This window comes from Spinacia oleracea, chromosome 3 (assembly GCF_020520425.1).
Source record: "Spinacia oleracea cultivar Varoflay chromosome 3, BTI_SOV_V1, whole genome shotgun sequence".
Classification (NCBI taxonomy): domain Eukaryota; kingdom Viridiplantae; phylum Streptophyta; class Magnoliopsida; order Caryophyllales; family Amaranthaceae; genus Spinacia; species Spinacia oleracea.
This window is the reverse complement of record NC_079489.1, coordinates 138840419-138854223: the sequence shown is the minus strand read 5'-3', so window position 1 is coordinate 138854223 and position 13805 is coordinate 138840419. Positions and strand designations below refer to the sequence as shown.

The following is a 13805-nucleotide window of genomic DNA, read 5'->3' as shown; positions in this document are numbered from 1 at the left end:
ACTAAAACTTTATATTTAGTTACGACCTCTATAAAATTTGTGTATTATTGTATAAATTTCATACTATATATCTTGCTTAATTTTTCTACTCGCCCCGAGTAAAATTGTTCAAGATCTGTATCGTCTGTATTGAGTTGCTTTTTTGTTAGTCATTTTATAATCTTTATTTATTTGCCCAACAATTATCCAAATTATACCCCTATATCCAAATGGCTCACTCGTTTACTTTCAAATAAACTTTTATCCCTCTCCCTCTTCTCTCCTTTTTTTAGGGTTTTCAAAAGCTATGGTTTTTTAGGGCGAAAATAGCCAAATATCTTCGAAATTTTGGTTATTTCCAAGCTTTTTTCAATTCTGATTTGTTTTGGCGTTAGATCTCAATAAAGCTACATATTGTTAGTGTAGTAAGTACCCCTATGGTGGGTTTGATTCTAGTTAATTTTTGTGTGTTTGGTTTAATTAGTTCAGGTTGTTTCTTTGGTAAATCTTTGTGCGGGATCGAAGAGTAGGTCAATCTTTCGACTACAATCATTGAATCAAACAGGAATCATATTTGTCACGGCTACAACAGATCTATAGACCCCCTTGCTGAAGAAGGCTGTAAAACACAACGATATAAAAGAGGGTATACAAGATGTTTGATATACTATGATCGTAGCTATGATGAAAGGAAGTTTTTATTTGATTCGTTTGTTATGTATTTATTAGATAAAATCTTTATGTAAATGTCGTATGACTTTTCATCAATGAATTAATTTGATTATCAAAAAAAAAAATTCCCTATTAAACCCTTATTTATTTATTTATCTCAAAATCGACTAATGTTCAACAACGGGGGGAAGTATTACATATCCAGTACCAAATATGATCCTTCATCTTACCTTCTAAGAGAGGAAAAAAAAAGTACCGACATACCGCATAAATAGTACTCCAAATGTACAATGAACGTCTTGATCTAGAAAGATTGATATTCCGAAAGTTTGTATATAGCATGTACATTGGTTGACTCTTCAAAAGAGCTCTTGTAGGGCTCTCCACTCTCTCTCTACCACTATCTCTCTACAAGACACACCCAAGAATTCATTTCTAAAAACAACCAACATTGGTTAATTGGTTCCTCAAATGAGCTCTCCAATCTCTTTTTTACCATTTGGTGGTCCATAATTAACTGTACTTTTAACCAAAGTTACTATCTACTTTTCAAAGTTACTCCCTACTTTTCAACAAAAATCAACTCATGGAGGGATCTTGGACAAGAGCTATCTTGAAATAGCTCTCCATAAAGAGCTACTCAAGAGCCCCTGAAGAACCACTCAAAAGCCCCAATGTTGGCAAAGATATGGTTCTTGTTGGAGAGCTACTTGAAGAGCTACTTGGAAAGTCTCAATGTACATGCTCTTACACTATCGACGAAACCTTTTGACCTTAGATTTTTCCCAATCATGTTCCGCAGAACGGTGTGATTAATTTTGGTAACAACTAAAACTAGATTACTACTACCTCCGTTTCAAAAAGATCTTTACAGTTACTATTTGCACGGACTTCAATGCAATATTTAACTACTAATATATCCAATTTCGTATGTGAAAAAATTATAAAAATTTGATATTCAGAAAATATATCCCGAGACCAATATAACAAGATCTTACATGTAACGTTTTGATGTATATAATGGTGAGAATTTACGGTCAAATTTTTTATACTTTGGACACATTTTCCAAAGCGTAAAGAACTTTCTGAAACGGAGGTAGTATAAGTTAAATATTTCTCGGGTTTTACCAGAAATTACCTTACACAAAAACTGTTGTATGTTATTCTTAACAACCTTATAAAAAAAATAATGTTATAAATGCCTACTTTTTGCACAAATATGAACATTGACCCAAAATTCCGACATTGACTTTACCATTTGCATCTCATGGAAAGGATAATGTGAAGTGTACATTAAGCCCTGATCAATGAACCATAATCCGGCTAAAGTTAATATCTTACCATTTTTTTATGTTTCCTATAAGGTAGTTTATTACAACAACTTTTTTTATAAAGTAGTATCTTGCAAAAATGCAATTTTATAAGATAGTTTTTGAATTTTTTTTCCTAACTACTACTATAAACATAATTATTGAATCATAGTTTTCTCAAACAACACATGTGAATATCTTAAAAGATGACTAGATAAAGAGTGTTAATCACTGTACAAGGTTAATGAGTTATTCCCCCTTATTACCATGTGGTTTAAGATGGAACCTCATTGAACTTAATTATGAATTGGAGTTTCTCTCTGGTCTAACAATAATTAACATGATCGATAATGTAGGGACTATTTGATTTGACTATGCTAGATGGAAAAGGAGTAGGAGGAACCCTAAGATAGGTAATGCCATTATTAGTTGAGCGCAATTTGGATTATACACCCGGGTGTGCACCCTGTTGAACATTTATTGAAAATCTAAAGAACATTGAGAATGTTTTTCAATGTACATGTACTAGTGAAATATTTAAACTATATGTTATATGGATTTGAATTATATCTTCATTGGCTATATGTTCTTTGTATTTGAACTATATGTTCATTTAAAAATAGGGTGCACAGTTAGCATTGTGTACCCGGGTGCAGATACCATATTTTGTTAGTTGAGCAGGTGAGCAGTTAAAACTTAAATATTTCCAATTAAATATTTTACTTTCTATAATCAACAACAAACTTGGAGTAAGGACAAAAGGCAAATACGGAGTAACACCCAGGTCTTAGGTATCATCCCCGGCCTCAATTATTTTACCAACGATGCTACTGTAGTTGGCATCCACAAAGCGAGGGATATTGATTAGTCTAATTACTAATTACCGATTACTCTCTCCGTCCCTTAATACTCGCACCGTTTTGACTGGACACACTTGTCAATGCACAACTTTGATCACCAATATATTTAACTACATATTATAAAAACTTATAAAAATATTAATATTTTGAAAATATATATTAAGATGAAGTCAACAATATATTATATACTGATATTTATTTTCATATACTGGAAATAAAATAGTGTCAAAGAAAATTACGTGAATATTGCAAAAAGTCAAAACCATACGAATATTAAGGGATATAGAGATATAAACAATATGGAGTTATTATACAAAATATATATGACCGGCGCACATCAAACCTTGGCTTTTCTTCCCCTTCACGTGTGAAATGGGTCAATCGTGTTATGATTGTCGTGCTTTGATTGATTTTGGATTCGATTTATTTTGCTTTGGCGACTTTCTGTTTTAGGTTTATCCTAATGCTGCTTGTTTATGACATAAAGCTTAATTGATTTGATATTTCGATTGAATAACCGGATAAAAAAAGATTTAAAGTCCACCTTTAAGGCTCACTCTTAATCGTGTTTAGTTTAATCTCTAATGATAATAACATCCGAACATATAGTAATACAAAATATTTGAATTTTGTACCGAAAAAGGTTCACATAAATAAACTCAAGTTATTGGTACGGAGTATAAAAAATTCATTTTTGGTAGGTTAGGTAAAATATAGATCGATACAGTCGTGTTTAACAAAAAAAAAAAAGGGGGGGGATGTTTTGGATGCAAATCTATATTTTCTTAAAACTCACTATAATTTCCTAATTGGGTTGGGTCAAGAGTCGGGTCGGTTATTTTTATGGGTGACATGATGTTTTGTTTGAAGTCTTTTGCAAATTATTGCACCGTGCATCCAACGATAATTTATATCCATTGATAATCCCTATGACCCTATTACATTTTCTCCTCAAATACAAGAAGAAAATATGAGAGGGTACACGGAACATTGGGGTATATTGTAGTAAAAGTCTTTACCTTGGTGGGAAAAATAATTAGAGTTTGCAAATGTTGACCAACAATGTCACTCCAAGGTGGGTATGATTTTGGATTTTCAATACGTTTAATAATCTATATTTCAATACATTTAATAAGTTTAACAACTACATATTCATAAATTTTATATATTGAAGAATATTTGTCAATTCATATCTTTAAATATATACGCATACACATTGAAACAAAATATTTTAAACAATGCAACTAATTGATTACTACTCCTACTAAAATGATGAATTTTGAAAGAATGGATAAACGAATTATTTAAATTTATTAAAAAGATTCATGTCCAAAGTCACCACGCAGTGCTCAGCTTCATGAGCCGAGTATGTCTTATGCATGATATCATGGTTTACTATTAAACAATAATGAAAATAATCATATAAAACGTGCATGCAATTAAGTATTAGCTTTAAATATAAATCGTTATTACAATTAACAATATATTCATAATTAATGAACATATGTATGATTATGTTGAATACACCTTCGGGTTAGGATGAGTATTACTCCACCATCAAAGATTTGAAGGATATTCTTTTAAGATGTCTTGTATTCTCCGTTGAAATTTTAGAAACATGATGTTGTGCTTTAGCACGTACGTAGTACAAGTATAATAATCTAAAAGACTTGTTACGTCTTTTTTAGTGAGAATGAGCTCCCACATAACAAATAATCACAAATTAGTGACTAGTGAGGATGGTCGGATGGATTCAAATCTACTACGGAGTACTTATTATATACGAGATCTTATTTTTTTACCACTAGGCTAAAATATCATTGGTTTTTAATTTTTAATGGGTTACCGTCAATATACACTTATTATTTAGGCTTTGTTCTATTCAACTTATTTCCACTTTCAGAAAAAATAAGTTCAGATAAATTTAGTTAAGTTCAGATAAGATAAGTTCAGGAGAAATAATGGTTATCCAATTTTAATTTATAACTAAAATAAGTCCTGATAATTTTAATAAGTTCAGATAAATCCAGATAAAATAAGTTAAAAAAGTGAAAATCAGGTAAATAGCACAGATTATTAAGCAACATTATACGTAGTATTATGTGTAAAAGTTATTGTATTGTGCAATCTATGAAGTACATTTTGTGTACCGTACGGAGTACATGTTAATTGTTCAATGTTAAATAGGAGGAGATATTGTTTTCTTAAAGACATATCTCAAAGGTTTGCTAAGGCCCTGTTTGTTTGAACTTGATTGCAGTTTAGTTCAGTCCAGCTTCATTCAGTTCAGTTTACTTCAGTTCAGCTCCATTCAGTTCAGTTCAAAAAAATGATATTGTGTTCATCTTCTTTTTTAATAATTTTATTTTATTATTATTTTTATTATCATAATATTAAATATTAATATTAATTACTTCCTCTGTTCTTATTTATATGACACAATGGAGTTTTAGACACTATTCACACAAACACCTTTGACTTCCTTTTGTGGTTTATACATAAAAAAATATAGTTGTGTGGGGTCTTATTAGATTCGTATTAGTAAATATTATTTAAATATCAACTTTTTATATTTTTTTGCGATCCACAATTAGAGATATTAATGTTTGAAATCGTGCATTGGCAAACGTGCCTAAATAATTGTATCATTTAAAAAAGAACGGAGAAAGTATATTGTAATGTTCAACTTTTATTTACTATTTATTTATTTATTATTATTATTATTATTATTATTATTAAATATTAATATTAATTATATTGTAATGTTCATATTTTATTTACTATTATTATTATTATTATTTTTATTATTATTATTTTTTATTATTTTTTATTATTTATTATTATTTTTATTATTTTTATTATTTATTATTTATTATTTATTTAATTTTTTGATATTATTTATTTACTATTTATTATTTATTATATGCTATTAGTTCAGTTCCATTCAGTTCAATTCCATTCAGTTTAGTTTTGTTCAGTTAGCTCCATTCAGTTCAGTTCAGTTCAGTTCAGAACAACATGGCTTAAGTGTTGGAGCATATTATAGCTAGAAATCGTTATTACTTAAAAAAATGATGTAGCATACCAAACTACAATGAAATTAGCTAACCATTAAAGATACTCTAAGTAACATAGTCTAAGTGTAAAGTGTCTAACCCTCCTCCTTCTTGATATTGGTCTCAATTCTTGATCCTAACATTTATCTGTTCCCATAATTTAACTACAATTCTTCATTGTTGAGAGTCTTGTATTAATGTCTAGATGTTCAGTCCTATAACCCACTTGGAGTTTACTAAGTAATCGTTTTGGCGTTAAAACACGGAAAAATCTATCATAATCGATTTCACAATAAAGGTGTGTTCTATTCATTTTATTTTCAATCGGCTTAAAATATTAATTAAAACTTGCTCGTTTTAATTCTACCTTATTTCCCCTTGTTTCAGGAAATAAAAGATCACATAAATCCAAAGTATGGCTACTTAGCGCCTAGGCGTTCAAAAGTTAGACTTATCAGCTAAACTAGCCGAAAAAACATAAATTTCACGTTCAAAATAATTTTTGACAAACGCATTAACCACAACTTCACGTTGATATAATTTTTGACAAACACGTTAACCATGACCAACTGTATTATTTTTTTATACCAAACATAAGTGACTTCCTTTTCTTGATACTCCGTAGGCCATTAATAATACGAGTAGTGCCAATCAACACAAGTCATACAATTTAATCTTATACCAACACAAGTTAGTGGTGTAGGTGGCAAAATCACCTTGTAATTTGGAGGTTGTAGAGTCGAGACTCGTCCGCTATAAAATACTTGAAAATGGCTCAAGCGAAGACTTACATAACTGAATGATTAACCTATGATATGTACTGCTTCGATAGGGTACCTTATTCTTGCATAATTAAAAAAAAAATCTTATGCAAATAACAAGAATGTAATGCGACTTTGACATATTAAAAGAGGATGCATCACGATTCATGATCAATTGATCATCAAAGGTGTGAACTGAAAAAAAAAAAATCTACCCCGAAAGTAGAACTAAAAGAGTGAATGGAGGGTACTTTTGGAAATATGCTGAAAGTTTGCTGATACAATAATACGGGGTCCAATAGTAGAGGGGTAATTTCGGAAACTTTATTATAAGAATGACAGTGCAGACAGATTTCACAAAATGGTGCCTCTAAGGTTCTGACTTCACCCACTTATAAAAGATGGATAGCTATTTCACTCCAAAAAAAGGTTATGACTTCATAATTAACTCGGATTTCGCTACCCGAATGGCCGAATCTATTTGACCCAATTCCATATCGATTTTGACCCGACACAATGATTAAAACTTAACCCGAAATCTATAACGGAATATTATTATTGTTAACCACTAAAAAAATATTACCTTTTCCGTTGATATGGAGTATTATTATTCCCGTATTATTATTGAATATTTTTATTATATAATTGATCAGATTTAATTCGAAAAATCTAATTTGATATGAACAGACCCGATATAGTTTTAATCGATATTGACTCGAATCAAACTTGATACGATCATCCATAAACAGAATTAAATACGACGCCCAATTGGATCCGAGCCAAACCTATACAACACTCGAAGTAGAGTGATCCGAATTGACCCGAACTAAAACCAAATAACCCGTTTGCCACATCTACGGAGTGAGTGCAAGTATAAATAGATCGAACGGCATAGATTGATCTAGAACCGTAGATTTCAAGGTAAGAGCTGGTGGCTCAAATGTGTATAGAACCCACACGCTCTCCCAATCTTTTCCATCTCCTCCCTTCTCCATCATCAGGTCATGCCAATGCCCCACCTCTCCAATAAAAACTAATTCTATATTATTCCCGTCAAAATCTTAAAAAATATTGCCGTCATTTCTGATCTTTGTAGCTTTCTCTTTCTCTTCACCTTTTGGCTCCCTCCACCGCTGATGGCTACGCCCTCTTTCTTCGACGAGGTTAATTCTTTGTGTTTTTTTTAATTGAATTGTTAACCTGTGTTTTTGCATGAATTAGATGCAATTTAAATGAATTATTTTGGGTTTTTTTTCTTCAATAAATAAATAAATTTAATTGGTTTGAATGCTGTATTGATGTAAATGTATATTTGTTTATGCTATTCCAGATATGATCTGGGTTTATGACGTTGATCAAAATTTAAATGAATTTAATTTGTTGTTTGGTTGGATGATTGAGTGATATAAGGAGGAATTTAAACGCTAGGGTTTAGTTTAATGGGTGAATGAAAATTTAATTAAAAATGGTGGATTTCCATAATTTCTACTTCACTACTTTTAACAATCCGTCTTTTTTCTTGAATGGTAGAATGAACCCAGCTGTAATAGATGTTGTTCAACGAAGCAGCATTTTAATGGAAATTAAAGAGTTCATCTTTTTATTTTTATTTTTATTTTTATTTAATTGGTGGGTCATTTATGAAAGACACTTTCGTGTTACTTACTACTAATACTTAATTTATTAATTTCTAATAGTACGATTAACCAGTATAGTTGCATTTGACTTATAATTATGAAAAAAATAGAAAAAAGAAATGAATATGCTTTGCGATTCCCGATATATCTGAGTCTCAATCCATGAAACTTCCTCCCTCTTCTTTGTCCCTTTCTCTCCCCCTCTAAATATTTTATTCAATGTAATCATACTCAGTATTCAATAGTTCGTTATTTTCCAGATTTGATTGTTGATGATAATATCTATTTTTTGGCAGTATTTGACATAAAATCATTCTTAAAAAACAAAAACAAAGCCAAAGATTTTGAGGAGGGTTGCTAGAAGATCTCATCGAATTCACCGTGTGCAGCGTGCAAGTTTTTAAGGAGAAAATGCACGCAAGAGTGTGTGTTCGCACCGTACTTTCCACCGGATCAGCCACAGCGGTTCGCCAACGTTCACAAGGTGTTCGGCGCTAGCAATGTGGCGAAGCTACTCCATGACCTCAACGTGTCACAGAGGGAGGATGCTGTGAATTCATTGGCGTATGAAGCTGAGGCCCGGTTGCGTGACCCGGTTTATGGGTGTGTGGGTCTTATATCCATTTTGCAGCAGCGGTTGAAGCAAGTTCAGAGTGACCTATATGTTGCTAAGAAAGAATTATCTACTTATATTGGTCCGACTGCACTTATGCCTATGATTCAAACCGGTTATGCCAACTCCTCGAGTGTGAATTTGATGCAGCAACACTATAATATGGGTCCTATGATGGGTATTAATATTCCTTCAGGGGTTGCTGCAGGCCCATCTCATGGTGGTGGTGGTGGTGGTGGTGGTGGTGGAAGTAGTGGTGGTGGGCAGTTAGTTATCAGAGATGCCCAACAACAACAGCATTTGATTGAGGCTCAACAGCTGGCGGCATTGGCTGTCAGAGACGAACAGGAGATGATGAGGAACTGGGAACAACAGCAACAACAACAGCAGCAACAGTTCATGAGGTTTAATGGTAGCGGTGGTGGATACGACGGAGCAGTGGTTGTTGGTGGTGGTGGTGGGTTTAATCAGGTGGGATCCTCATCAGCTGTTACATCTCCATCTTTAGCTCTTGGAGCAGCTACATTTGATCCAAACGCGTACAATCAGATTCAACAACAACAACAACAACAACAACCGCAACAAGATGAGTCATTAGGGCAGTTGTTACTTCTTCAGCAGCCAGCAACACCACAGCAACAACAGGTACATGGAGAACATAATCCGCAGCATCAACCTCTTCTTCTTCACCAGCAACACCATCATCTTGAACATAATCCGCAGCAACAACCGCAACGGGCCGGAAGTGAAGAAGAGGATAGGACTATTGGCCCAGCTTGTTAGCTAACTAGAGAGATTTTAAAAAAAAAAAAGCCCCAATTTTGGAGTTGTTTTGCATCTTTTGTTTTTGGTATCGATCAATAGTTCCAAAAACCTCCAATGTCTTGAACAAATTTCAGTCCCAAGGTAAAACTCCTTACTCCATTCCGTACTGTACAAATTTCCATTTTAGTTTTCCTCAATTTCATGTACTAGTAATTATTCATTAATGGATATAATTAAGTTGGTGATTACGAGATGTGTGAGTAGTCTTAATTTAACCTGTTTAATGTAAAACTGCATGGATGAATGTATTGGCGTGTCTTTTGAGAAATGGGACAAACTGTAAGTTGAGGGTTTTGGTGATAGTGAAAAGTGAAAACTCATCATGGAATTACTGATTTATGTTTTTATTTTTACTGTATTTTTTTTTTTGACAGAGTATTACCGTCATTTGGTTGATGTCAGGGAAATGTCACATTGAAGAATTAATTAAAAGGGTGTGGTGTTGTATTTTGCCATTTTAGTATCAAAGCTCACCTTTTTTAGCACACTGATTGCAAATTCAGTAATGTCTATTTTGATAACTCATCACATTGATTGCAAATTCTTGTTGTTTTTAGGCTAAAATATGAATTAAGGTTGTCAAATGTCAACAATTAGTATGTGCATGTGTGGGTGCAAGAGTATGCACCAACTTCTTACAAATAGTTGTACTTTTTAATTAAATAGTTACAGTTCAAATATTTATATTCTTTTAATTATAATTAATTAAATAATTATACTTTCTAATTAAATAGTTACAATTCTGTCTCATAAGATACCTATCAAGAACTGTTATAACTTGATACTACAATTGTGGATGTAGTTGTTATTTTGTTAATGTGTACGTCAAACTTATGCTGCAAGATCGATCAATATGATCTTTTTTCAAATTTCCCTCTCCAACCTTTTCACCTAATCTTCTTGTATTTTGTGCTGTCTGTATTTTATGCTAATTAGTAGTATTATATGCCTTGGTTTATACAAATTAATTAAATTATCATGTGTAAACTGGTGTCTTTGTTTGAAAACCATAATGTTAGAGAAAATGGGCAAAGATGAAAGATAGTTCATGCACATGCACACGATTATTTATTGTTGATGGGATGTATAATTATACAGGGGCAAAATGGGTAGGAAAAAGGGGTGATCCTTGGTTTAGCTTGCACCTTCAACCCCACTGGACACTTTGAGAGATGATTCTCTTATCAATTAGCATTCTCCTCAGTCCTCACTCTTAAAAGCGTCTAGCCCATTAATCTGGATCCGATAAATCCATATAAAATTCTAATTTGATATGATACTTCATCTTACTTTCTAAAGAAAACAAAAACTTAAACTTTAACATTTCTCAATATTTCTCAATAAGAGGGGTTTGGTTAGTCTTGTTCCCTTGTTATGTGTGCACACTAACATGGGTCATGGGCAATCTATTCAAAAAGTCAATAGCTTGAAAATACTGTTTAATTCTAGTTATATCATACTCCTAAATTGGGGTTAAGGTTAATATTTCTAATTTTAGTCAAACTAAACCACATTTGAAATTTTAAAAGTAATCCTGCATGACAACAGAAGATCTGGGTTGCATAGATTTTGGTGAAAAAGTAATAAAATGAACCTCCTTTTGTCTTGTTTGATGGACTTTTGATGATGGTTGACCTCTTTTTGGTTGGGTAAAAACTGCTAATTAATCTGATCTGCACCTCAATCAAAAATCTATTGCATTTTATATTCATATTGCATCATTTTCTGTTGTTTAGGATAATCTTATTCATACAGTTCGGTTGTTCCTAATTTTATTTGTCTGAACTAGAACTGAACTAAACTAAATATAATTAATTAAACAATATTATTGACCAATTAAAAAGAACTGAAATAAAGTCTAAAATAATAGAGACTAAGCGGGTCCTAATTCCGAATTAACATTGCTTTTTTCGAACTCTATGATAGAATTTTTAACTTACTTATAAGCTTAAGATTTAATGCTTGTTTATGTGAGTAATTAGTGTTGATTGTTTTGATTTTGTGGTTGCAGATGAGTTGATGCATATGATTAAATGCAATATCATAGTAATGTACAAGCAAGAGATGACCAATGATAGTAGAAACAGAGGTGAAAAAAGAGATCTCAGAGGACAATAAACATCTGAATTTCTGATTACAACCTTATTATTTTATGTAAGTCCATAGTTTCCTCTTGTTTGTCTCTTTTTTTTTTCTTTTTTTAAATGGGTCGGTGTTTGGGGGAGAAGCAATTGGGACGACCTTTCTTCACGAGGAGGTATATTCAAGATCAAAATGTAGGTTGCAATTTATAGTTTCTGTACCCTTTACTAATTACTATAAATATTGAGTACAGTGATATCGATCTATCTCCAATTCTCCAGTGAAATCACAATCTTGTTCAACCTATGGCTACTATGCCAAGACGTGTAATGCCTATGACTTAACGAGTACTCCTTTTGTCCCTTTTCTTATTGCCCCGAAGTCCGTAGAGCATAACTTACTTTACTAAAATTTGGGTGTAAATTGTGCGCATGAGTCTTTAAGGAGAGATATAGAGAAAGAGAAAGAGAAGTAGAAAAAAACCTACTTATAACCTCCGCTTCAAAACCATCTTTACATTTTTCGTTTTAGTCTACTCCCTCGGTCCCTTAATACTCGCAAACCGGTACGGAGTTTAAGACACTTGAATTGACTTATTAATTTAATGAGTGTTAGTTGATAGTAGGTATTTTTTAATATATAGTGGGAAATGTATAAGGGGTGGAGAGTGGTGAGTGGGGGATGTGAATTTTTAAATATTTTTTTGTAGGGAGTAGGGGTGTAGGTAGGTTAGTAAGTAAGTGTGAGAAATAATATAATATTAGTAAAAAATTTCATTTATAGAAGCGGTGCAGTATTAAGGGACAACCCCAAAACGAAAGCGGTGCGAGTATTAAGGGACGAATGGAGTATTTCTTTTACATTGTGCCTCACACTATTTTTGGAACATATAAGTTAATATATTACCCTTCTTATATTACATCATATACAACTTTTCATGAAATTTCTCTTAGGCTTTGTTATGTTCGACTTATTTTGACTTATTTCAGACAAAATAAGTTTAGTTAAGTTCTTATAATATAAGTTCAGCAAAAATTAGTTTTTTTCCAGACATTTTCAGACACAAATAAGTTTATTTCATACAAAATATGTTTTTTTTTCCAGATAAAATAAGTCCAGATAAGTTCTTATAATATAAGTTCAGTCAAAATAAGTCAAATAGAATAGAGCCATACTTTATTCATTTTTTACATGCACCCACCCTTTTACACAGTTATCTCATTTTATCCATATTTTATTATTTTTACTCATTTTTTTCCATGCAATTTCCTCTTTTAATATTTGTGCAAATAGTATAAATATCAATTTAAAACGGAAGTAGTAATGTTTAAGGTATGGATCATTTACAACTTTCGATTAATGTTCTCTTACATTATTCAATTTTCTACACATTTCTGTTATTTAATCTATATTTTAGTATATTTACTTACCTTTTAACACTTTCTTCCTCTTTTTGTCTTAATATTTATACAAATAGTGTAAATATCATTTTAAAATGGAGATAATACTGCTTTAAGATATGTAGAAATCTTCAAGAAGCACTCCAAAAAGGAGCAAAGGGGAATAAAAAGAGGGAATACTCGGTTTACGCACATGTTGGAATTGTATACTAACTCGATTTCTTTACCTAATAGTTGAATGACAAAGTTTAGTCGAGGGAGAAATCTATGTGTTAGTGGATACAATAGTCACACTTGTAACTACGTACGTAACATAAATGCGGGTAGATCATGTTGATCACCCAATAACTAGCCCCACTTGATAGCTCGCAATTATTATTGTTGGATATAGAACAATAGAACATGCATGGTAATTTTGAAGTGACTTACGAGTAGCATCCTTTTTTGGGTTAACCAAGTTGTCAGATATGATGGTCCTTAAAAATACATGGTTTAAGACTTTAAACTATATTCTACATGATAAATCAAAGAAAGTAAAACTTGGTTGGTTAAATGTCACTATGTCATATTTAGTTATGTTTAGTACAATACTCTTTCTGTCCCATTTTAT

At 32.0% G+C, this 13805-nt stretch overlaps 1 protein-coding gene across 1 annotated transcript; it reads left to right on the top strand.

The window, feature by feature from the left end:
* Nucleotides 1-1325: 1325 nt before the first annotated feature.
* Nucleotides 1326-12061, top strand: LOC110794078 (LOB domain-containing protein 36). Its single transcript, XM_056839710.1, has 3 exons — nt 1326-1457; nt 8637-9794; nt 11725-12061. The coding sequence occupies exons 1-2, from the start codon at nt 1326-1328 to the stop codon at nt 9669-9671; spliced, it is 1167 nt and encodes a 388-aa protein (XP_056695688.1). The 3' UTR covers nt 9672-9794; nt 11725-12061.
* The last annotated feature ends 1744 nt before the right edge of the window (nt 12062-13805 follow it).

Bases quoted from the DNA above. Each gene is read 5' to 3' on its own strand.
- LOC110794078 (XM_056839710.1), top strand. From the start codon at position 1,326: ATGTTGGCAAAGATATGGTTCTTGTTGGAGAGCTACTTGAAGAGCTAC. The intron at 1,458-8,636 runs GTGTGATTAATT...GAGGGTTGCTAG, and splicing joins CAATCATGTTCCGCAGAACG to AAGATCTCATCGAATTCACC.